We start from the raw sequence: 27008 nt of genomic DNA on the forward strand, positions 1-27008 counted from the left end.
GTTTCCAACATAAATAATGCATACATTTTTGCAAACATAGAAGATTCTTAGGATAAACTCCCAGAAGTGAAATTGGGTCAGAGGGCTATGCATTTTAAAACTTATGTATTATAAAAATTATCCTTCAGAAAAGCCATAAAAATGTATTCTGCCATCTGCAGAGTATAAGATTGTTTTTCCAAACCCTTACCAAAACTAAGTATTATTTTTAAAAAGGTCAGTAGTCCTTGCACATGATGAAATCCTTTCCCTCACACAAACTGCTCATCCCCTTTAGCCTAAATCAGCTCTAAGTGGCCTGAAGATATCTGAGAATGTGGGGGTCGGGTTGGGGGAGAGAGAAAAAGAAAGAGAGAGAGGTGATGTCCTTCTCAGTAGGGAGGTCATCATAATGAAAGATTCCTAAGAAATATGTTTTTATCCCTTAACCTACTTCTGGTATGCCTGTATCTCCAGGGCAACAGGGTAACTTGCTGATAGAAAACTCTTCAATTTTCACACATGTGTTAAGGGATAAATTCATTTCTTATCTTTTTTTTTCGCTTTCAGAATGTCAGAGCTGGAAGAGCCCTTAATAGCCAATTAGTCCAATCCTTCATTTCATAGAATGGGAAAGTGAGATGGACAGGGAGAGAAACTTGCCCAAGATCCCACAGGATTAAAAAAAAAAAAAAAAAAAAGATCCCATCGGAAATCCGTGTCAGAGCTATTGGTTAGAAAAATTACTGCTAAGTACTATTTTTGTTCTTTGACTCTTCCACTTAGAACCATACCTAAATAGAAACTCCTCTTCCCCCAACATACACTTTTCTAAACCTGATGCTTTAAGGGTAGTTACTGCAGAATAGAGAAAACAACTCCTTTTGCATTTATATTTTTGCTTGGTCTCTGTTTCCAGGGATATCATGGGCAAATGGCATCCTTTTTCCCATTAAATGAGGCTGATAATACGAATGGTTGAATGTGGTTTTGGTTCAGAGGTACAAAAGGCCTCCAGAGAAATCCAAAACCAGAAAAGACATAGCCTGAGAGGTATCAGTACTGACTTATGTCACCTACATTTCTCTTGGAAAGATAAAGAAGCCACTAATTAATATAGAGATGTTGGGGTTTGATGAATGTATATAACATCCACAATAGAAGTCAAATTGGGGATCGGAGTAAGGGAGAACTATCAGAATAAAAATAGACAGTTATGCATAGACAGCTGTGGAGTTGCCTATGGAATGGTTGATGGGTTGGATCAACTCATAGAGGGCTTGGTATGTTCCAAATACACACCCCAAAAGGCCCAGGATGCTGATCATGATGTCCTTTGCAATGGTGACACAGCTCATGTCTTCAGGGTAAAAGGTGATGAGCTCCAGGAGGGGTGGGATGATGAGGGCCAGGGCACTGCTGCTCACGGAGCCCACCAGGGAGATGACCAGGTCCAGGCGGGGTATGAGGATGGCTGAGACACCTGCGGGGAAATAAGAAGTTTAGAATTGCTGAACGTTCCTACAGGAAGGGAGCCCAGAAACAAACCATTTCTCTGGAGACTTGTGTAATTCTATAAGTGCCTGACAGACCACTGGAGAGGTGGGAAAGGAGCCCATTATGAACTGGAGCAGAACAGGCACTGCGGCTCTGGACCCCCACCTCTGTTTTAGCTGCCAAAACATGCTCTCCTTTTATGTTTTATCTATTGGGTTTTCCAAATATAATATTTATTGAAAAGGATCCTCTACCACCTATCTATTATAACCTTCTCATTGCAGAGCTGGGGAAATCTAGAGCTCTAGAGGGAATGGGTTGTGCCCAATGTCACACAGAACTGACATGAGAAGCCACTGAAATGCCCAATCTAAGGCCCCTCCACCCTACTAGGTGGCCTCTAATGTACGTGAAAGAACTTGGTATAGAGTATGTGCTTGATAAATGCTTGACTCTTGCCCAGGCACTGCATCTACAGTGAATTTTTACTAATCTACACAATATAGTTGCTGTCTAGAAGCAAGGATGGATAAACAATGAGAGATGGCTCTGCTGCTCTCAGACTCTCAACCACTGGTTTTCCTACTCTTAGAAGGAAACTGGTAATTAAGGAGGACATAAAACATGCAGACAGCATTAGGCGGCTCACTCGCTATCTCTTCTCTTCCATAGACACTCTTAGATTTCCATCTTTTATACATACAATGAACATATATCATGGATTTTCGAGGGGAGTCCAATTTTGATAATATTTGAACGAATAAACATATAAATTATGTGACAACTTTATACAGCCATAAGATTTTCCTATGAATAAATTAGGGAAAACCAGTTCTGGAAAGCACTCAGACTAGCTTTCTGGGTCTTGAAGAAAACATCACCTCTTTCTAAAATTGCTCCAGCACATGTAATCAGAGAACGAGAGAGACTCATAGACTCTCACGGTTGAGAATCCATCACCTCTCTGATGGGATGATCGTCGTCCACAGCTTTCTTTTATCAGATATTTAATAAATTGCTTACTGGAGGAAGTATAGAGAAAATTCAGTGTCTGTTCTTTAGGAGAGCTCATGCAGGCAGGGCAGAGAGAAGACACGCTCAAGGAAAGTTATAATGCAAGGTGGACTGGAGGAGTGCTCTAGAAGGGTCAGATCTGGTCATGCTAACCCATGGCTGTGGGCCCTTCCCCACTGCCTGACCTCCTTACCACAAGGTCCCTTAGGACTTGGGCCCTGACAAATCCTCTGGTTTCGTGTCTTATCACTCCTTATGTGTTCAGTTCTCCAGAGAGGCCATATGTAAGTACTTGCCTCCAATCTGTGCAGAGCCTGCTCACTGCACGTGGTACATTCTCCACTGCTCCACCTGCCTCCTAATTATCTTTTAGGTCTTAACTGAAATATCACTCCAGTGGAGAGGTCTTCCTGACCTGGCGCAGGCTAAGTTATAGGACCTTCTCAGGTGCTCTTAGGGTAGCCTCTTCTTACAGTCTTAACTATCCTCTGATACATCACTGTGTACCATCTTAACATTCATCACAATGTGCTATAATTATTTGCCTGCATATATTTCCCACTCAAACTCTAAGCCTCATGAGGGCAGGAGTCATGTCTTTTTCATGATTCATTACTGTATCCCTAGCACCTAGCACAATGTCAGGCACATAGTAGGTGCTCAACAAATGATTACTGAATGAAGGATAACAGAATTGACAGATGAATAAAAGAGGAAGAAGTGGTCATTCAGCACAGAACAGAAGCAGGACATGTCATTGAAAGTCAGCTGTCTCTAGTGATGCTCTTTCCCTGATACCAAGTGGCCTGAACTACTCAGTGTTTCTCTTCAACGTACATCCTTCCTATTGGGAATGATCTCAAAACAATATATTTACAGGTTCCTGATGTCTTGGTACAGACTGGGAACTCTCTGTAACAATACCTTAAGCCAAGCAGGTATGCTGTTTCTGCTTATAGAACTCCAGTTATGTGGAGTATAGCATCTGATAATATATTGTTCTGCTGGTCTGCTCCAAGACTTACACACTTTCTCCTGACCCTGAACTGAGATGGGATTCCCTCAACTTTAAACGCTGACTCTTGGAGACTTTAAGATGAAATTTGCTCTCTCTCTTGCACAATAATCCCACAGGTGTTTGAGAACAGACATAGAATTTCCCCAAGACTTTGCTTCTCCAGGCAAAACCGCCATAGTTCTTTCCCTCATTCTTCATGGGACACCTTTTTTGATCTTCTTTCTCTGAACATGCTTCAGAGAAAGTTTCCCAGCCCTGTTCACAATGTTTCCCAAACAGCTACAATGGCACCTGATGTAGAATGAATGAGGAAATGAATGGATAAATGAATGGAAGGAAGCAGGAAGGAAGGAAGAAAGGGAGGGACGGAGGAAGGGAGGAGAAAATGACTTCCAAGACTGTAACAAATCAGCCCCTTGGGGTTTTTCTCTATAGTTAAACACCACTTTAAGGGGACTTGACCTTAATTTATGATAGGAAGGAATATGGCACAATGGAAAACACAGACTTCGGTGCTGCACAACCTGCATTCAAATCCCAGCTCTGTCGCTTAGCAGCTATTTATGATGTGAGCATGTTACTTAATTTCCTGGGTCATAGTTCCTTCAATTGGTAATATTACATAGTTAGGCTGTCATGAGTATTAGATAATATCAGTGCTGTGCTTGACATATAGGAGGCATATAGGAATGAATAAATGACACTTCTTTCTCCCTCAAACCAGTCAATGTATTCTTTCTATGTGTAGACAGTAGAGATTACTCACAGGTCAGACAGACCAAGGCCGTGCGGACAGACAGGTCTGCAAACAGCACCCAGCTCTCTGACACCTGGGAGATGACGACGGGGATGATGATCTCAGCTGGCACGTGGAACTGGAGGGCATAAGTGAAGAAGATGCCGATGGAGTACATCAGCTTGACCGACTGGTACAACCTGCAGGGAGAGGGACAGCACGTGAAATTTGATGTGGCTCCTGGGCAGGGCCGCACAGGACTCATCACTGCTTGGAGGTTGGGACTTGTTGAGTTATAGAACGGCCTAACTTCCACTGACTCAGCCTGACCCGCCACCAGAGCCACCTGGGAAGCTTATTAAAAGTGTACATTCTTGGAGATTCTCATTCAATAGGCCTGTGGCTCAGGAATCTGTGCCTTTTTTTTTTTTTTCTTTTACTTTTTAAAAAAGGTATACCTGTATGGAGTAAAATTCACAGTACAAAGGTCATACAGGACTCCCTGCCACCTCTGATTCCCAGTCTCCAGTTCCTCTCTCCACAGGCAACTCTTCGAACAATTTTCTTGAAGCCCTTCCAGAAATAGTGTAGATACAAACTTACACAGAATGTAGGTACACACACACACACAGAAGCATCCTCTACACACCATTGATCTCTGTTTTTAGTCATTAAATATTTCTTAGAGATTGTTCCCTATCAGTACACATAGATACATAGATCTGGCTCTTCTATTTAATAGCTGCTTGATATTCCAATTGCATGGATATACCATAATTTTTTAACCAGTCTCCAGTTAATGGATATTTAGATTATTCCTAGTCTTTTGCCAGTAAACAATGCAGTAAAGAATATGTTTGTACATATACCTATGCACATACAGTATACAACCCCATAAGTAAAAATGTTGGGTAAAAGTATATGTGATTTAACATTTTGATAGCTCTCAGAAAAGGGTACTGTCATACACTGTTGTAAATTATTGCAGTCATTGTGGAAAACAGTATGGAGGTTCCTCAAAAAACTAAAAACAAAACTACCATATGACCCAGCCGTTCTACTCCTGGGTATATAACTGAAAAAAAAAATTAAAACACTAATTCAAAAAGATACATGTACCCCCATGTTCATCGCAGTATGTATATACATATATATATATATATATATATATATATATATATATATATATATGTATGTACACACACACACACACACACACACACAGATACACACAATGGACTACTACTCAGCCATAAACAAGAATGAAATTTTGCCATTTGCAAAAACATGGATGGACTTGGAGGGTATTATGCTAAGTGAAATAAGTCAGACAGAGAAAGACAAATACTCTATGATATCACTCATATGTGGAATCTAAAAAATAAAACAAACTAATGAATATAACAAAAAAGAAGCACATTCACAGATATAGAGAACCAACTAGCAACTAGTGATTACCAGTGGGGAGAGGGATGGGGGGAGGGGCAAGATAGGGGTAGGGGATTAAGAGATACAAACTACTGTGTATAAAACAAATGAGCTACAGGATATATTGTACAACACAGAGAATATAGCCAATATTTTATAATAACTATAAATGGAATATAATCTTTGAAAATTATGAATCACTATGATGTACACTTGAAACTTATATAACATTATACATCAACTATACCTCAATAAAAAGAAATAAAATAAAAAATGAAAGTTTGATAGTTCTTGACATATTGTGCATTTGTTGTCCCAGCATAATGGAGTGCTTGCTTCCCTCCATCCTTGGCAAAACACAGTGTGTGAACACATGTTGGTTTGTGTCATTGTGTTTTGTAAAACTGGCATTTCTATGATTATGAGGGAGACAGAGTAGCTTTTCAAATATATAAAATGTCACTTTCTGAGTTGCCTGTGAACTGTTTGCTCGGGTCCATTTCTCCTTGGGTTGTTGGTCTTTTGCTCATTGGGAGGGGATATTTGTTCATTCCTTCTTTAAGGCTCTTCTGGAGAATCTCATCACCAGCCAGGTTCAGAGAAGCTGTGAGGTCCTCATGGCACCCGATGCCCGTTTTTTTCCAGCTGATATCCCAGAAGGAAAGCACCTGCCCTGCCCAAGGTAGCTAGTGGCAGCCTGAATTACCCAGAATAAGCACAGCATATTAGGCTGATATCTTACTTGTGTAAAATAAGTCACAACTTCAAAGAAATTCCACGTTTATTATCTCATCTAGTCATTACCACAACACAGTGAAGTGGGTGGGACTGGTGATATTTTTCTCATTTTATAGCTGTGGCCTTATGGGAAATGAACGCCCCACCACCCTACTCACTTCCAAAAGACCGAGGCTGTGGGGGAGACATAGCAATGATAATAGCTAACACGCAATGAGCACTTACTGTGTGCCAGACACTTTTCTAAGCATTTTATGTATATTAAGCCAATTCACCCTCACAGTCACTCCCTGAGATAGCATGGCAGTCATTTGCGCTGCTCGCCAAATACTTCCCAGTCTTCCAGACACATGGTAGAATTTCACTTCCCTGCCCCTTGGAGTGAGGCGTGGCCACTTGCTTTGACTAATGAAGTGTGAGCAGAAGAGACATATGTCACTTCCTAGAGAAGCTTTAGCAGCTTCATGGTAAAGGGTATGATTCAGTGTGCCCTTTGCCATGGAAACCAATGTTTCAGGGAGTGGCTGTTCCATCAGTCTGGGTCTTGGAGTGGGGATGGTGCAGAGCTGAGCCCCAGCCATCCCATAATGGACATGTAGCATGAACATACAATTAAGCATTTGTGTGTTCAGCCATTGAGATTTTGGAGTGGTTTATTTTATTACCAGAGCATAACCTATCCTGACTGATACAAATAGGCGAGAGTATTATCCTTATTTTATGGAGGATGGAAATGAGGTCTGCAAGATTAGGTTAGCTTATCCAAGGTCACGTGGGAACCAGGATCAAATCCCATTGCTCAGGTGTAGAATCTGTGCTCTTAAACAGTTGGTTCTACTGACTGCTTAGTCATTCTGCACCCAACACTGCCAGAATAATGACAATAGCTAATACTTGATGAATGCTACGTGCCAGTCCCCAAAATGCTTCCTGGATGAATGAATGAATGAGTAAGTGAATCAACGACTGAATGCAAGAACTCCAGTCCAAGTACCAAGTGGGGCATAGCAATGGCAGCTTAGGCCCATTTCCGGAATTGGGGTCCTAAGTAGCAGTCCATATGCAGGCCCCTCAATTACTACTCCGGAGTTATACTTTTTGTTGTTGCTATTTCAGTTTCATAGACACTCCCAGATCATTCCTGTTCGACAGCCTTTGAACCATACAGTCAGACAGATTCAGTTTCAAGTTTCAACTTCTCGTGAGCTGGGAAATTTACTTACAGCCTCTCCACATATCAACTTCCTTATCCATTCAATGGAGTTGATAATAATAATGCTAACCCATAGGGCTGTTGAGAGAATTAAATGAGATAAAACACAATGCCTGGGTTATTAAACGTACCTGTTATTATAATATTAATACTAGCAGTTAATATTTGTTGCTAATGGTAACTCAGGGATGCCACATTCTGTTGCTAAGGCTCAGACCCTGTGACTCTCCTCCCCTTCCCCGCAACCCCAGATGGGCAGGGACGTACCAGCAATTGGGCAAGTTGAGGGTGATGCTGGCCTGGGTGTTCGACCCAAACTTCATGTAGCCCAGTGTCCCCAGGCAGATGTAGAGGACGATGACAAGGGACATCCCCAAGTACAGAACAAAAGAAAACTGCTGTGGATGCTTCATCTGGTTTTTGAGAGACAGAACCTAGAGATGAAAGGAGGTTGAGAAAGAAAAGGTAGAAAGAAAGCTAGCAGGTTCCCCCACAAGCACAGACATCCTTCTCCAGGCAGCCCAGAGTCAGGAAGGGGCCACAACCCCTTTCATCTTCTCCCACATTTTCTACAGCCAGGAGTGCCCCACTCCATCTGGGCTGATGGTAAATTCTCACTCAGTCTTCAAGGCTTGGTGTGGTGTATGGGGCAGGTGGCACCCTGTAAATGGGTACTGACTTTCCCTTCCACCAGGAGAAGATCATATTCTGCACTTTTCATAAATATTACTATTTGGACACCTAGAACAATGACTGGCTTTCATAGAGAGCACTGGGGACCATTCCCTCAAACCCCACACCCATCTTACCATACCGACGCCTTCAAACGTGAAGATGGCTGTACCGAAGAACAGCAAGAAAGTCTTCCAGCTTGCCATCAAGGGTAGGTTCCTGGGATCTGGAATCTCCTGAAAGGAAGTAGAAGAAGGGCATTCATTTTGCCAAGGTGGAGACGTCACCCCAAATCTGGTAGAGAGCTGGGCTTGCCCGACATCAACAGAGACAGTGTTAGAAGCACCCATGAGATATCTCCAGCTGAGTCAGCCTTCTCATCTTTTAAACAAGTTACTTATTTTTATTGTGGTAAAATATACATGGCACAAAAGTTACCATTTTAAACACTTTTAAGTGTATAATTCAGTGGCATTAAGAGCCTTCACATTGTTGTACAACCATCACCACATTCCATCTCCAGAACTTTATCATCATCCCCAGCCGAAACTCTGCACCCATTAAATAATAACTCCCTATTACCCAGCCCACTGGTAACCCCTATTGGACCTTCTGTCTTTATGAATTTGACTATTCTAGGTACCTCTTACAAGTGAAATCATATAATATTTGTCTTTTTGTGGCTGGCTTATTTCACTAAGCATAATGTCCTCAAGGTTCATCCATGTTGTAGTATAAATCAGAATTTCATTCCTTCTTAAGGAATACATTGTATATATTTACATTTTGATTTACCACATCTTTACATGTGGTGAAAATGGAACCCAGGGAGAAGAAGGGAACTGCCCAAGGCCACTCTGCAAGTGAGTGGCACAGCCCAGATAAGAATTCAGGTCTTCTGTTTTCCAGTTCTCTAATACCTCTTTCCCATCACTTCTCTCAGAGCCGTGAAGTCTTCTGGCTGGCACAGTAGCTATCACAGATCTAGAGGGAATGAGTATTTTAATAGACACCTGTGGGCAGAATAATGTCTACATCCTAATCCCTGGAACCTTGAATATGTTACATTACATGGCGAAGGAGAATTAAGTTTTCAGAATGAATTAAGGTAGCTAATCAAGCTAATTTAATTTAATTAATTTATTTATTTCACAGTATTATATATTTTATTTGAGAAGAAATTATTCCTAAGAGATTCATGTAGCCCCTTGAGATAAATGGGAATTTCCAAATATTTCAAATCCAAGTTTGGGAATACAATTGGGAGAGTACGAAAATGACAAAGGGAAAATTTCTCGGATATCAGAGTTATCACAAAACTTGAAGGTGAGTTACGTGAATTGTATAGAGTCAAAATCAAAGTAGAAATTCCAAGAAAAATAGAAGAGGCATGTTCTACTTCCACAATCTCATCAAAGACTGGCAACACTTGGCTCAGGCTTTGAGCTCTGCTATCACAGGCACTTCTTAAGCCCTTAGGACAACAGGACCTTTTATAGTTTCCTTTCCAAAGAGCAATTTCAGGCCCCTCTTTAAGTCAGACTAGATGGAGGGGTTCAGCATGGGTGTGGTCACAGTGTACATCACTGAGGCTATTGCACTTGAATGTGAGCTGTGAGCAGCAGCAGAGCTACTGTACACTCCTGTGCCTGTACAATAAAATAAGGAGACAACTGAGAGGTGAGATGCACAGGTGGATAATGCTTTATACTTCCCCTGAAGCTAATTTTAAAATAACGAGGTTATCCTGGGTTACCTGGGTAGATTCAACGTAATCACAAGGGACTTTAAAAGTGGAAGAGAGAAATCAGAAGAGAGAACCAGAGAGATGGCAGCATGAGAAAGACTTGGCCTGACATTGCTGGTTTTGAAGAGGGAAGTGGGCCATGAGCCAAGGCATGAGGGCAGCTTCTAGAAGCCGGAAAAAGCAAAGAAACAGATTCTCCCCACAAGCCTCCAGAAAGAAATGCGGAAAGGTCCTGCCCAGTGAGACCTCCAGAACTCTGAGATAATTTTGTGTTGTTTTAAGTCACCAGATTTATGGTAATTTGTCACAGCAGCAGCAGGAAACTAATACAACCACAGAGACTTTCAAAGAAATGAAACTATAATGGTGAAATTTCAGGGCCTTAATGATAGCAAAGCATGGGTTTGGGAGGCAAAATGACTGTAATTAGTGGAAAAATTACTTTCTGTTTATCAGTTTTCTTGTCTGTGGACTGAGGATAAAGTAGTATTACTTCCAAAATAGCATCATTGTGAAGATTTAATGAGTTAATCTATGTAAAGAACTTGGCACAAAGTAAATCGAATTCCTTTATCATCCAAGTATCCCTTGTCAGCCTATCACTGCTACAATTTTGTTTGGTTATTTGATTGAGATTTATTACCCCAAGTGATTGTAACCTCCATGAAAGCAGACACCCCATCAATTTTACTTACTACTGAATCCCCACCCCTTGCACAATGCCTGGGTCATAGAAGCTATCAATAACTATTTGTTGAATGACCCATTGTCCAGTGTGACGATAATGATGATGATGGTGACTAGCTTTTATAGCTTGTGGGGCAGGTGTTCACGGACGCATCACTTAGGCAGGGGCTGCTCAGAGCAGGAGGTCACCTTCCTCACTCTCATCTGCCCATGACAACAGTGACCCTCGCCAAGGGTCTCAGAAGCCCTGGACACTGACCCCCTTCTGTGGTGGTTTTGGGAACAGACCTGCACGATATACTCAAAGATCAGAGCCATGCTCCCCAGGGTGGTGATATTGGCCAGTGCTGAGAAGACAGACAGCACCCTGAGGTTCTGGATAAACACCAGCAGGGTCAGGAAGGGCAGGATTGTCAGCATGTAGAAACGAATGTCCAGGGTGGGGGTCAGCACCAGGATCTTCCTGGGTTGGCAGGTGTTGGAGGTCACGTAGGCTTCTTCCACCATCTGATGTGGAGCACAAGGAAGGGCAATGTAGTTAGAGGTGCCACATTAACACAGGACGCCATTAAGTTTCAATTTCAGATAATTAACAGATAACATTTTAGTAAAAGTATGTCCCAAATATTACATAAGGACATACCTGTAGTAAAAAAAAATTATGCTGCTTATCTGAAATTCCAGTTTAACTGGGTGTCATATATTTTTATTTGCCAAATCTGGTAACCCTAAACTGTAGTACCCATGACTGTGACAACCAGAAACCCTTAGAATCATCAAATCTCAAGCCTGAAGGGTCCTTTTGTCATCTAGCCCAAGCTCGTCTTCCGTACCAAATGGTTTTCTTTCATACATCCAGAGAATAGTAATTGATTACACAGGAAAATCTTCTTCAACTTTAGATAGCCCTAAAGGTTAGAAAGCTCTGAATATTGAGCAAAATCTGTCTGCTTGAATATTCCATCTATAATGCCTGTCATAGTTCTGGCTGTTTGAGCGCACGAAAACAAGTATGCTTCCTTTATTCCATGAAACCAAGAAAGAATGCTATGATTGATTTATAATGCCTGTTAGGAATGCAATGAGGGCAATGTTGCAACTTGTTTGCCTTAATTTAAGTCTTCTACATGACAACCTTGAGCCGCCTAAAGAAAAGCTCACCAACACTTTTCAGGCTAAAAATTCTCAATTATTTCTGATTGGACAGGATTGCAAGCCTCTCTTTCCATCCTGGTTACACTCCTCAGATGTTGCTTCGGCTTCCCTATGATCCGTTTCAAGAGTGATTCCCAGGACTGAAAAAACTCCCAAGTGTAGTCTGACTAGGGAGTAGAAATGAAGCCCTCTCTTCCCATGATCCAAAAACTACAATTTTGCTAATGCAACCCTAGCAGCAGGAGGTCTGCTTTCCCCCCCTCTGCCCAGAAGGGGCCTCTTTACCTGTTGTAAATTGTCTGCCATAAACATAAAATAAACACTGCAGAAGCCCAATTGGGTGATGATTAATAAAAAGCTGACAGTGTACCTGAGAAGGAAAACAAGAGGCAGACAGAGGGAGAAACAAATTATTTTTAAATGCATTTATTTTTTTTGAGACAATTATTTCTTTTATTATTTTTAATATTTCCTCATTTTTTAATTTTGAAAAATTTCAAGTCCACAGTAAAAGTTGAAAGACTAGTATAATTAACATCCATATACTCTTTAACTAGATATACTGATTGCTAAAGTTTAGCCCTAACTGCATTAAATATGTATGGATGAATGTGTTTATCCATACACACACACACACATACACACACGTGTGCATTTTTTCAGAACTACTTGAAAATTAATTGCAGATATTATAACACGTCAACCCTAAAGACCATAACATACCTCCCTTAGGACTATGATGTCCAGAAAATCAACTTCAATATACTCAGATATATAGTCTATATTTTAAATAACCCAATTCTCTAAAGTATCTTTTATAGCTGTTTTAAAAATTTTTTTGATTAAGGATCTAATCACGCTTCATATGTGGCATTCGGCTACGTTTGTTTAGTATTTTTTTTCAGGTAGAGCTGCCCTGTACATATCCACCTTTTTTGTTTCCCGTGACATTGCCTTTTTGGGAAGAGTCTAAGCCATCTGTCTTGTAGAATGTCCCACATCGTGGACTTATGTGACTGTTTCCTCGTGATTCAGAGAAGCAAGCACACACATAGGTGATACTGTGTACGTGTGTTTCATCACATTGGGAGGCACAGGATGTCCACTGTGATGGCGAATGCTAAGCCTCTCCATTGAAAGTGTACATTTCCTACTTTGCAACCTGGAGGTAAAAACTTTGAGATGCCACGAATAGCCTATCCTCCTCAACCCAAGGGTTTTAACATTCATTGATGATCCTTGCTGAATCAATTATTTCACTGGTGGTTGCAAGGTGGTGATTTTCTAGTTCTGTCATTTTATCTAAGTTTATTAGCTAACATCTAAGAAAGATATATTCTCCTTTCCTCTTTTTTTATCACAGTAAATTCACATTAATTATTCTTTATTTAATATATTAAACTCTGTTATTGTCGTTATTCTTTTGGATTCTTAAATTGTCCCGTATTTGGAGATGCATTTATTTATTTACTTTAATAAATTTTATTTATTTATTTATTTATTTTTCGCTGTGTTGGGTCTTCCTTGCTGTGAGCGGGCTTTCTCTTGTTGCGGTGCGCGGGCTTCTCATTGCGGTGGCTTCTCTTGTTGTGGAGCACGGGCTCTAGGCGCGTGAGCTCAGTATCCCAGTAGTTGCTCCGCGGCATGTGGGATCCTCCCGGACCAGGGCTCGAACCCATGTCCCCTGCATTGGCAGGTGGATTCTTAACCACTGCGCCACCAGGGAAGCCCTGTATTTATTTTTTAAGAGAACAAAAATATGTTCCTCTACTTAGGTTCTAAGGTTTAGATCCATGTTTTTCAAGACTGGGTTGTAGTAACCATTGCATCAGAATCATGTGAGGTTTATGGTAAGAATACAGAGTCCTGGCTCTCATATCAGCCTATTGAGTCAGAAGCTTGGCAGTGTCATGTGAGACTTCAGAATAGAGATGTTTTTTCTCTTTATTGTTGAGATTTTCAAACACACATGAAAACAATGATAATAATTCAATGACTCCTTGTGTGCTCATCCCAGGTTCAACAATTAACTTTTTGCCAATCCTCTTCCATCTATTCCTTCACCCCCACTGCATACAAGCTTATTTTGTTGGTGCATTTGAAGCAAACTGGAGATGTCAAGTCATTCCACCTGTAAATAATTCAGTATGCAGCTTTAATGGACAAGAATTTAAATAAAATATAATGTCCTTAATCACCCCTTATAAAACTAACAATAATTTCTTATATCACTTAATATTCCATCCATAGTCAGATTTTTCCAATTTTTTCAAAAATGTCTATTTCACAGTTGGTTTCTAAACAAGTCTATTCATTGCATTTTGTAATTAAGTCTCAAGTTTTTAAATCTGCTATATTCCCCTTGTCTTATTTTTTCCCTTGCAACTTTAATTTTTTTGGTTGGTGCTGAAGATACTAGAAAATTGCCCTGCAGTACGTTTCACTTTCTAGATTCAGTTGATGAATTCATAATGTCATTTATCTTGTTCTTCTATCCCCTGTGTTTCCTGTAAACTGATATTAGATCTAGTGGTTTAATAAGACTGAGGTTCTTCATTTATCTTTCTGGCAAGGGTATTTCAGCGGTGGTTCTCTGTACTCCCTATTGTATCCTATTATAAGACACATCATGTCCAGTTGTCCCATGTCTAGACATGAGTCGATAACTACATGGGGTCAGGTGATGCCAGTGTATTCTTCCTTTATAGTTTTCCAATGACCTTTCACAATGAGCATCAGTTGATGATTGTTGCTTATGTGGAATAGGTAATTTTTAATCAAACTCCCCAGGTATTTCTTAGCACACTAAAAATTGCAAATCATTCGTTTAAATAAAATAGTTTCCCAATTCTTTCTCAGCTGCTGGGCCTCCAGAGAAATGGCACAGTATAGTGGGTGAGAGCTGAATGTTCTGGATTTCAGTCCTCGCTCTGATCCCTGGGTAACTTGAGCAGCCTTATTGTTCTATCTGGTCTTCATTCTCCTCCATTTGAATAGGCATGGATATAGTGATCTCCAAGGAGCCTTCCTGCCTGAAAGTTTTATTCAGGGTGTCATCAGAAGCTGATAAATCTTCATGAGAAAGGATGGACAATTGTGAGATCTCTATTATTACTGCCCCATGCCTTTCCTGTCTGACAATCAGAGTGACTCCTGATCAGGAGATCAGTGACCTACTGATATTCCCAAGAGAGGAGCTGCAGGAGGGATCTTGGCAGGTGAGGGGCTAACTCCTGAGGGGCTCTGCTGGGAAAGGCTAACATGTTAGGTGCTTGGTCAAAACTCTGCTTCACCAGTATCTATACCTGTGACCTTGGACACATTATTCTGTCTCTGTGAGCTTTTATCACCATATTTCCTCCCAATAAAGATACACCTGCCCACCTCACAAGGTCATTGAGATGATCAGAGGAGATCAGACAGAGAAGAGCATTTTGTACACCATAAACTTTTTATCCAGCGAGGGTTACAACCTAAATGTTCACCATTAGGGGAAGGATTAAATAAAACCACAGGATCCATCTATACTGGGGAACATCGTGAGCCTTACAAAATAATGAGGTCAATCTCTATGTCCAAATGTGGAAAGAAATTAATCATATTATTAGATGAAAGAGTAAATTTCCAAAAAATATTCCAATTAATATACAAGAAAATACAAAACAAAATATGTATTTCCATTTGTACACATATACACAGAGAAAAAGTACATGCAGAGAAAAAGTCTAGAGGAATGTTTACTAACTAGATATCAGTGATTACTTCTTGGGTGAAGAGTGGGATGGGGGATGGAGCTATCGGAGGAGATTCTCTGTATTGTTCAATAGTTTTCAACAAGAACATATTCATTTAAAACTTGTGTTACTAGAAATAAAGAAAGAACAGGTGAGGATTATTATTATTGTTGTTGTTATTATTACTACTACTACTGTGACATCTATGACTACTACCTTCCCCACACTGAGTGGGTCCTCAGCCAGGCATTTGGGCAGGTTTCGAGGCTGTACATCATGGCCTCTCCATAGTTCACAAAAGTCTTTTGCAGTCTAGGGAAAGGACAAGCAATGAATAACTTAAAACATTTTTTTTTAAAGTACAATGTACTCTCGAAGTGAGTAGTTATTATATATTCATGTATTAATATGGGACATTCTGGTAATTTTCTAGCAACAGTATTATTGAGATATTTTATAATGGTATACTTTTAAAAGTTTCAGAATTCTGCCTCTTTTTTGTAGCTGTCCTTTTTAACACTAATATTTAAGTGGATATTATTATTATTATTATTTAGGTAGACAGTAGCTGTGAATTGATTAGGTCTGCAAACAAGGACAGAGGGGATAAGAAAGTTGTGAGGTGTGCGCACCTGGTTAGAGGGAGGAGAAGGGAGGGGGACGAGGTATGAGTATGGCCAAGACAGTGGTTCTGTCTTTTCTGGACTTACATTCCCTTCTTTCCACTGTTGAGGGTGTTGGAACATTTGGGATGCTTGCCCCGGACCAGACCCCATGCAAAGGTGATCTTTAGCCTCCTGCCCAGCACCCCTGTAGGATGTGACACCCCAGTTCCAGCCTATCCCTCTTCCTTCATCCCTCCTTCCCTAGGCGGCCCTTCCTAAGGGACGGGAAGGCCCTGCTGAGGACTGTCAACAGAGCAAGTGGAGCAAGTTGCCCAGGTCCCTGGAGTTAATTGCATGACTCAGGGGAGTAGCTTGGAGAGGGAAACGGCCCCAGACTTGTCAGGGACTAGGGTTTAAGTCCCAACACACCCCCTTAGATGGCTGGGAGACCTTGAGCAAGTCTCTTTATACTTCCAGGCTTCAGTTTTTTTACACGCAGTCAGTTTTGGGGAGGAGCCAGTAAGAGATGAATATGGTGATGCACTGAGAACACGGCATGATGCTTCTGTTTTTATTGTTACTCAATGCGCTTGGCATATGAAATACAAACGAGGTCACATTGCATAGGACTGGCAAATACATTACTCTGAGGATTGCAAATTGAAAAGCAATGGGGATCAGAAAGGTGTCAGTACTGTGGTGAGAAGGCCTGGGTATGAGACAGAATAGGGGATAGTGGAGACAGTGTCCTAGGCTATGGTACAGGTCTTGCTCCAAAAGGGGTTGATCAGGATGTGGCTCCAGCTGAATGATGAAGGAATGAAGCCGCAGAGGTGGCAGAGTGTCTGACTGGCAAGAAGGTACAGATTTTTTTTTATGTGAAATCTCCAGGTTTTTAAATGCTGGAGAAAAACAAAAAACCAAGGGACTTCCCTGGTGGCGCAGTGGTTAGGACTCTGCGCTCCCAATGCAGGGGGCCTGGGTTCGATCCCTCATCAGGGAACTGGGTCCCACATGCATGCCGTAACTGGGAGTTCACATGCCACAACTAAGGAGCCCATGAGCCGCAACTGAGGAGCCTGCCTGCTGCAACTAAGACCTGGCACAGCCAAATAAATAAATAACTATTAAAAAAAAAAACAGTAGAAGTCCTCCCAAATATATCTGAAAACCACTGTCAGCTCTTAGGCCATGGGTCTATAACCTCTGTATCAGAGGAGAAAAAAAAAAGGAAAAACAAATAATCAAAAGCAAAAATCAGGGAAAGGTTGTCATAAATGACAGAGATGTTGGAAACCTGCATGGTGATAAAATGGTCCTGGCAGGCTTGAGGGAAGAAAAAGATTTGCAGATAGGTTAAGGGGTAGAGTCAGACAGGTCTTGGAATACTGGCTCTGCCACTTCCTAGCTGTGTGACCTTGAGCAAGGCATTTAACTCACCTAAGCTTCAGTTTAATCATCTATAAAATGGGAAAAATAGTGCCTACCATAAAATTTTACTGTAGGGAGTAAATAAAAGAAGACTTGCAAAGCTCTTGCCATGTACCTGGCACAATGTAGTTGTGCAATAAATTTAATTGCTGAATGAGTAAATGCTCTTAACAGTGTTTCGTGGGCTGGAAAGTACCACACAAGTTAGGTGTGATTGATATATACTCCAGATGCACCTATTTGGGTTATGATAATTTGACTTTATGAGGAGCTTCATTTAATATCCGTACTTTGACTCATGAGGACCTTCTCCACATCTATGAGGACATATTTAGATTTGCCTGCCTTGGGAGAAGCTGAGCCCTGTGGACAGAAAGCCATAAGGCTGTTGGCTGTAAAGAATTGTTAATCACCATGAATTGCTAGTTTATAAATATGAAATTCTCAGCATTGTTTGTTTTCACTGCATTTGTCTTTTCCTTCTGGAATTTTGTTTTGCATTACAGTTTTAAATATATAAACGTTGAGTGTTGTATGTACACTTTATTAGGGATTGAAGTGAACTATCCCTGTATTGCTAACTATGTTTTTTTACTGTTACTAAATTGTCCCAAGAAGGGTTTACCTGGAAAAAATTCCCCTTCGAAGGTGTATGTATTGGAGCTGGGGGGAGATGGGGGTGGGGAGATTAAGAGGAAAAGAAAGACATCTTAAGTATCTCGCATATTCATGGATATGTATGAGCACATTTGCATCCTTTACCTCTTTTGATTTCTCTAGGTGGGGATATTTGGGCTCAGAGAGCGCAGGAGCTTGGCAAAGTTGTCCAGCTAGTTAGCAGCAGAGTTGGGCCCAGACCTAGGAGTTCCCAGTTGGGATTTTAATCACTCCCTCCACCGCCTCTGCAGTATCTAGAGCAGCAGGGGTGGTGGCCTGGAGAGGGGGCCAGCTAATTGGGTCAGCGATCCAGGGAAAATTAGCACACCCGCAGATGGAACCCGGCACCAAGTGACAGAGAAGCAGGACTCTCACCTCTGACTTAGGTGATGAGCACAGTTCAACAGGATGACCATGCAGTGCACGGTGAGGATCCCGATGGCAAGCAGGCTGAAAGGACCGACCTGGAGGGGAAAGGAGATGTGGGCACAGTGAGCCACAGGTGGATTGCTCCCATACCTGGCCCTCTCCCCGCCTGGGTGCTAGGGTCCCTCTCATAATAGAGGTTTGGGGATGAGAGCCCCTGCCTGAATGTCCTTGTGCCCCCAGATGCTCTGGCCTGAATACCCTTCTTGGCATCACTGCAAAGCGGCTGCCCAACCTGTGCTACAATACTTCTAGTGACAGAGAGCTCACTACCTACCAGACAGCCCATGCCTTTCCTCGTCGGCCTTTAGTTCCGCTTCTAGACCTCTCATTCCTTCTCACATCCCAGCCCTTACCTCCTCCAAGATGCTTGAAGACCAAGGTTCCTCTTAGGGATTGGCTTCCTTCCTTTAGTACAAAGTCATCAAAAGGGGCACTACTGATATTTTGGGCCAGCTGATTTTTTGTTGTTGCAGGGGCCTGTCCTAGATATTGTGGGATATTTAGCAGCATCCCTGGCCTCTACCCACTGGATTTCAGAAGCACTCCCTCCCCCTCCTCTCCAAGTTGTGGCAACCAAGAATGTCTCCAGACATTGTAAATGTCTTTGGGTGAGGGGGGTGCAAAATTACCCTCAGTTGAGAATCACTGCTCTTGTATGTCTACTTTCCATGTCCCTTTTATTTTTTTAACTAAAAATTGTATGTATTTAAGGTGAACAACATGATTTGATATATATACACAGAGAAGTGATGACTAGAGTCAAGCTAATGAACAAGTCTCCTCCTCACATAGTCTCCATTTTTTTTTATGTGTGATGAGACTATAAAGCAGGGATCACTATTAATCATTATCTCCCAGATGTGATCACAATGGCACAGAGCAAAGAGGGACTCTCTCACCCTCTTTGTGCTGGACACCTGTGCCTTTATGGATGTGACTTGTGCTAACATCACGAAGAAATTTGAGAGATGAAGAGCACCACTAGATTGCACCAGGATGTAGCCTCCCAATAGCAGAGACTCTTTTGTCTTGTTTACATCTATATTCCCAGGGCTTAAGAATAGTAGGTGCTCAATATATATTTCTCAAATGAATCATGATTACAGGTTCTGATGGGAGATGGAGGGTAAAGAAATCGCCTAATAACTCTTAGGAACCAAAAATCAAAGGATAAAAGAGTTATCTTAAAAAGCAAAGACCACACTGGCAAAGAGAGTTTGGTTGAGGGCCATGTGGTAATAATGCTCTTCAGAAGGTCTAGAACCCTGAGAATTCTAAAGGGGAACGTCCCATCTCTGGGTTGGAACTGATTCAGATTGGAAGTCATGTCAGTAGCCAGGGTCTCAATGTGACTTTTTCAGACATGAGGGCCATTTAGCAGGCCTGGAGAGAAGGAGAAATTCGTTTCAACTAAATGGAAATTATCTATTCAATTCCATGGACATAAATTGGGACTTCCAGTGTGCCAGTCTCTATAGCAGGTATTGTGGGGAGGAGTAAAGATGAATCAGAGAGTACCTGCCCTCAGAGTTTTCAGGTAAGTGAGGAAGATAGGTATTTTAAAAAATAAGCATGTTTCATCTTTGTAAGTGCTGGAAGGATTCCAGGTTAGGTAGATATAAGTTCTAGAAAAACACAAGGTGAAGGAATTTTAATAGGAAACAGTCAAATTTTACAGAGGAGGTGGAGTTCAAAAGACAGAAGTAAGGGAGAAGGTAACAGCATAAGCAAGAAGACAGAGGTGGGAGGGCACAGGAAGTGTCAGGGGGTTGGGTTTGTTATCCTCATCTTCCAAGCCACTTTCTCACAATCAATCACAAACAGGAGTCACACACTCAAATGCCTGGAGGGGCCAGGCTGCTGATATAAATGAATGAAATAGCAAGGATATAATCCTAGGGAGTTGGGAGAACTGTGGCAAAGTAGATTCTGCATCAGTATGCGAGTATGGTGAGTCTTTAAGAACAATGGTGGGGAGGGGGAATTGGATGGAGGTGGTGAAAAGGTACAAACTTCCAGTTATGAGATAAAAGGTACTGGGGATGTATTGTACAACACAATGACTGTAGTTAACACTGCTATATGGTATATTTGAGAGTTGCAAAGTGAGTAGATCCTAAAAGTTTTCATCACAAGGAAAAAACACCTATTTTTGTGACTATATGGGGAGATGGATGTTAACTAAATTTATTGCGGCAATCATTTTGTAGTATTCGTATGTCAAGTCATTATGCGGTACACCTTAAATTTATACAAAGCTGTATGTCAATTATATCTCAATAAAACTGGGGAAAAAAAAAAAAAAGAACGGCTTGTCTCCTCCAGGCCTGCTCCATTTAGCTCTGGGTTGGCTCCAGTGGATTGATGCCAATAGGCTCATTTCCTATTGCAAAGGGTGCCCCCCTAAGCAACAGGCTTATTGCCCATTGATAAACAGTACTAAGGCCTTAGGGACCCGCCAACCCTTTCCCCCAAATGGGTAGACCTGGTCCCCATTGCACAGGTCCATCTTACCAATAAGCCGGCATTTTTCATGGCCAGAGGAAGTCCCAGGAGCCCCGTGCCAATGTTGCATTTCAATAAGTGAATCAAGGTTTGCATAATCCTGTAGGGGGAGCATAAGGCAACAAAAGGGTATGTTAGCAGAGGGAAAGGAGACACAACGTTCAGGCTTCTTTCAGCCTCTCCAGGCACCCTGTGGTGGGAAGACAAAACCAGATGAAGGGGACTCTGGTTTAACTCTCAGTTCCCAGGATCTGTTCTGGAACCTCTGATCAAGGGCTGGTGCTAGTTCAGGTGACTCAACAAATATTTAACACACACTAGGCTCTAAAGAAAAAGTTAATAACCATTGCTACTATTCTGGATAACTCCCTAGTACCAGTTTATTCATTAATGCATTCAATGATTTCTTCCGTGATACATTCACTCAAAATTTATTGAGACCTACTAGATGTTTGGCATTTAGATAGACAATGAAAAAAATAATAAGAATTTTCTCAATTTACAGGTAATTATCGCTGCCCAGTCATTCATTAATTCATTCACTAGAAAAAAAAAGTCTGCCACCACATATGGAGTATTTATTGGTTCTAGTTCACTCTTTCACCCATTTACTCAATATTCACTGCAAACTTATTCCATGCTATGCATTGGATACAATTTAATAACAGTTGCTAAACGTGCATATAGAACACTTACTATGTACCTGGCAGGGTGCTAGGTACCAGGGTTCTAAATGTTCTCCACACCAGTGCTGGCAGTGCCTGCTTAGGCACCACCGGTCCACTGGGGAGGGGGAATGTGGAACAGGATCATGAGAAGAGAATCAAAAAGGAATTGAAATGAAAAGTTGACTGCAAAGCACTGAACTGCGGTAGGACCACTGGATTCTGAGTTCTAGCTCTGCCATTAACCGACTGTGTTTGGTCACTATTTTGGGAAGGCCCTCGGCTGCTTACATCTTCTGTTTATTCATCTCGACCTGCCTACCTCCCAAGGATATAATAAGAACCAGAAGAGGTAATGACATAATGAATCTTGGAATTGTGAAGTGCTTCACAGATGTGAGGCATCATCACCATCATCATCATCATCCTCATCATCATCATCCTCATCACCACCACCACCTTTGGTTTGGCCTTACGGTGCTCACCTGTTTGAAAGGGCCTCCTAAAGAGGAGGCAGAGCTGCGGTGATAGAAAAAAGGCAAGCAAGGGCTGGTTTAAGCAGGTAGTGGGGCTCCCTCCTCCTGGAACAAAAGGTACCTGGAGGAGGTCATTGGAGGCACCTCCTTGTGCAGCCTTTGAACTGTCTGGAGGCAGCCCGGAGGGTGAAAACAAACTGACCAAGGTCACATGGCGAGTCAGTGCTCACGTCTCCTGGTCTTGTCCTGTTGGTTAGGGTGTCAGGGCTGTGTCAGGTTTTGGCATTTCAGTATTGCCCAGGGAGAGGGCTGGGGCTGAGAGAAGAGAGTGACTTCCTGTGTCTCTGTGAGTTCAGACTTTTCACCTAAGCAATGCGGGGGTGGGTGGTACAAGATGTCCCTTCACTTCCAACAGTAATTTATATTTCTTGGTAACTGCAATTATTGAAAAATATGTCAAAGCCAAAAAAAAAAACCACACACCCTATTTAAAAAAATCTTTTGTCAATTCTTTGATAGTAATTTCTCCAAAAGATGTGCCCCCTTTCTGTTCTCCATCCCTCCATCTCTCATTTCTTTCCTACAGCAGCGTCTTGCCCAACCTGACCAAATCTCTTGGGAAGGGTGAGATAAGGGTTTGGAGAAAACACTGCACCTTAGTTAACAGCATCATAGATCAGGGCTGTGAGGAGTAAAACACATGTTGGGAGCTCTCAGGGACTTAAAAAAAAGTTTCTATTTTTTTTCCTTGAAAAATGATACATTGTCATTATAAAAGGAAATACTCAAATTCCACCAATTGCAAAAAACTACTTTTAACACTTTAACATTACTCTAGGCATCCTTACTTGTCTTTAAATGCACACAAATTTTACACAAGGAGAACCATTATAATACTGTATTTTAATTTTCTTTATGACTAGTATGTCCTACATATTTTCCCACAACCATAGATTTCCTTCATCACTCCTAATGGCTGTATTGTATCCCACTATGTGTATCATACTTTAAATAATCTCTGGTTGTTTCTCAATTGTCAGTATTACAACCAGATCTGAGGTTAAGATCTGGCTTCAATAAAATTATCATGCATACCTGCATTATTATCTCCTTAAGAAAAATTCCTGGAAGTGGTATTACTGATCAAAGGATTTATTTATTTATATTTACTTATGCTTAAAAAGCCCTAAGTAGGGGAATTCCCTACTTAGGGCACAGTGGTTAAGAATCCACCTGCCAATGCAGGGGACACAGGTTTGTCCACCTGCCAATGCAGGGGACACAGGTTTGATCCCTGGTCCGGGAAGATCCCACATGCCACAGAGCAACTAAGCCCGTGCGCCACCACTACCGAGCCCGCATGCCACAACTGCTGAAGCCCATGCGCCTAGAGCCCGTGCTCTGCAACAAGAGAAGCCACTGCAATGAGAAGCACGCACACCACAACGAAGAGTAGCCCCAGCTCGCTGCAACTAGAGAAAGCCCATGTGCAGCAACGAAGACCCAACACAGCCAAAAAAAAAAAAAAAAAAGCCCTAAGTAACACAGTATGAAATTCAAAAGGTAAAAGAAACTAAAAAAGAACCCCAAAGAACCTTATGTAGTGAACATAAATGTCTCTTCTATCTCTGCCTCTCAGTCTCCCAATTCTCTTAGCCAGAAGCAGCCACTATGGCCAGTTGTTTGTGTGTGTGTGTGTGTGTGTGTGTGTGTCTGTGTACTTTAAAAGAAAGCATAGGCCAAATAAGTATTTGTATGTTTTATATAAATATGTGTTAGGATTCGACATATATTACAACATTGCCATCTAGAAAGGTACCAGTTTAATTCTTCCCAAAACGACAGGCGAGAGGGCGTTTCCTGACATCCTTATCAACACTGGGTATTGTCATTTACAATCTCTTTATACCATGGATATTATCTGATCTGATTACTAAATAATAGTCTGATTGGCAATAAAGCCCTGAGGGAAAGAGCCATGTGTCTGAGTTTATGGGAGTAAAAGTAGGGACATGGGGCTAGGAGGTGAACTTCTATTTCCTGGATGGGTTTGTATGAGGAAGGGAGAGGGAGGCTGGTGGGCGGGGAGAGAGGGAGAGAGCGTATGAATGATAGCAGAAGTCCACAGAGAGGAAAGCAGCTTGAAACTGCTGAAGAAAGAGCAGCCAACCTGAGATAGAAAATCTTTCTGGGAATTGAGAAGCTCATGCTGGGGACTTCCCTGGTGGTCCAGTGGGTAAGACACCACGCTCCCAACGCAGGGGGCCCGGGTTTCATCCCTGGTCAGGGAACTAGATCCCGCATGCTGCGACTAAGAGTTCACATGCCACAACTAAGAAGTCTGCATGCCACAACTAAGATCCCGGAGCACTGCAACTAAGACCTGGCACAGGCTAAATAAATAAATTACTTAATTAAAAAAAAAAAAAAAGAAGAAGCTCCTGTTGGGGATGACTATCTGTGATTTTGCAACACCTGTGAAACAGGTGTAATACCCAGAGCCGTGAAGGTTTCGTCTTTAATCCACGTGTCCCCTGTTCAATGGGGATAAATGTGTTAAGAAGAGAGAAGTAGGAAGTTGTGGCCCAGCTCTGTGAAGGCAGCAGTGCCTGACCTCAGATAGGGGAGGGCCGTGCAGCCACTTACGATAATCCATTGGCTTCCTCTTCAGGACGGACACTCTCTGAAGTGATGCTACTGCTACTCTCCGAGAGTGACTTGGACCCATCATCCCAGGACTTGGGCTCGCTGTTGTTGTCCCTTGCAAGCAGTGAGATCTTCAGCATGGTGGGTAGGTGGTGGTGGCTCAGGGTTAAGGACTGTAACAGCCTTGAACCAGCCTCCCATGGGTTTTTCTCCAGAGGAACCAAGGCTGCAGCACTGAGATACTGGCTCCTAATTCCCAAGGGTGCCTGGCCCTAGAGCTGGTGAGAGGGGGACGCTGATGTCGATTATATGCCTCACTTGGCTTTGGGGACTCACGAGAGTCTCATCTCAGGAGGATCCTCAGTGCCCCTTGTGATTGCCCCGCCACACGCTGGGACTCGCCCCGGGCTTTCAGCCCCTCCCAGTTTAGCCCTTAGTGCTTTAGGGCAAAGTGAACTGTGTGACTGGGAGGAAGAAGACACCATTGGACTGGAGGTTCTGGTGCCTGGATGTAGGGCCAGGCTCAGGGCTTGTCTATCTTTGGTAAGAAGGAAACCAGAATTACCTCACAATGGAGGCTGCCCGGCCAATAAGGTGCTGATGAATCGTAGGATGCAGGTGTGGCCCAACAGAGGGTAATCTGGCTGCCGCCTTCCCTGGGTGGGGGTGGAGTGGCTTTGTTTTTAAATTGATGTGTAGTTGATTTACAATATTATATTAGTTCCAGGTGTACAACATAGTGATTCAAAATTTCTATAGATTAGCCTCTAAAGTTATTATAAAATAATGGCCATATTTCCCTGTGCTGTACAGTATATTATTTTATACATAGTAGTTGGTACCTCTTAATCCCCTACCCCTGTCTCATCCCTCCCCTTTCCCCTCTCCCCACTGGTATCCACTAGTTTGTTCCCTGTATCTGTGAGTCTCTTTCCTCACAGTTTGTTACATTCATTCGTTTGTTTTATTTTTTAGATTCCACATATAAGTGATAACATACAGAATTTGTCTTTCTCTGTCTGACTTATTGCACTAAGCATAATACCCTCCAGGTCCATCCATGCTATTGCAAATTGCAAATTTTCATTCTCTTTTATGACTAATAGTCCATTGTATATATATACACCACATCTTCTTTGTCCATTCATCTGCTGATGTGCACTTAGGTTGCTTCCATATCTTGGTATTTGTAAATAATGCTGCTATGAACGTTGGGGTGTATGTATTTTTTTGAATTAGTGTTTTTGTTTTCTTCAGATATATACCCAGGAGTGGAATTGCTGGATCATATGGTAATTCCGCTTTTAGTTTTTTGAGGAAGCTCCGTACTGTCTTCTATAGTGGCTGCACCAATTTACATCCCCACCAACAGTGTACAAAGGTTCCCTTTTCTCCACACCCTCCTAACACTTGATATTTGTGGTCTTATTGATGATAGCCATTCTGGCAGGTGTGAGGTGATATCTCATTGTGGTTTTTAAAAAAATATATTTATTTATTTATTTATTTGGTTGCACTGGGTCTTAGTTGCAGCAGGCGGGCTCCTTGTGACTCGTGGGCTCCTTAGTTGTGGTGCGTGAGCTCCTTAGTTGTGGCACACAAACTCTTAGTTGTGGCATGCATGTGGGATCTAGTTCCCTGACCAGGGATCGAACCTGGGCTCCCTGCATTGGGAGCGTGGAGTCTTATCCACTGCGCCCCCAGGGAAGTCCCTGATTGTGGTTTTGATTTGCATTTCTCTGATGATTAGCAATGTTGAACATCTTTTCATGTGCCTGCTGGCCATCTGTAAGTCTTCTTTGGAAAAATAAAGATGTATATTTTTAATGGCTATTAATTTTTTGCCTTTAAATATCTAATTTTTAATTCTTACTAGAATCCTGGGTTTGCCACTTACTAGCTGTGTGGCATGGCCAAGTCATTTAACCTTTCTGTGCCTTATTTTCCTCATCTGTAAAATGAGTATGATAGTAATA

At 41.9% G+C, this 27008-nt stretch overlaps 1 protein-coding gene across 1 annotated transcript; it reads right to left on the reverse strand.

Moving 5' to 3' along the window:
• Positions 1 to 1193: 1193 nt before the first annotated feature.
• On the reverse strand, positions 1194 to 25172 carry SLC36A3 (solute carrier family 36 member 3). The gene is made up of 10 exons (XM_059919116.1): positions 25033 to 25172; positions 21255 to 21345; positions 18687 to 18775; positions 15835 to 15930; positions 12170 to 12254; positions 11018 to 11236; positions 8433 to 8531; positions 7891 to 8057; positions 4275 to 4444; positions 1194 to 1462 (listed from the first exon to the last, which is right to left on the reverse strand). Exons 1-10 carry the CDS (start codon positions 25170 to 25172, stop codon positions 1194 to 1196), a joined length of 1425 nt encoding a protein of 474 aa, XP_059775099.1.
• Between the last annotated feature and the right edge of the window lie 1836 nt (positions 25173 to 27008).

The sequence above is a fragment of the Balaenoptera ricei genome, chromosome 3 (assembly GCF_028023285.1).
Source record: "Balaenoptera ricei isolate mBalRic1 chromosome 3, mBalRic1.hap2, whole genome shotgun sequence".
In the NCBI taxonomy this organism is placed as follows: domain Eukaryota; kingdom Metazoa; phylum Chordata; class Mammalia; order Artiodactyla; family Balaenopteridae; genus Balaenoptera; species Balaenoptera ricei.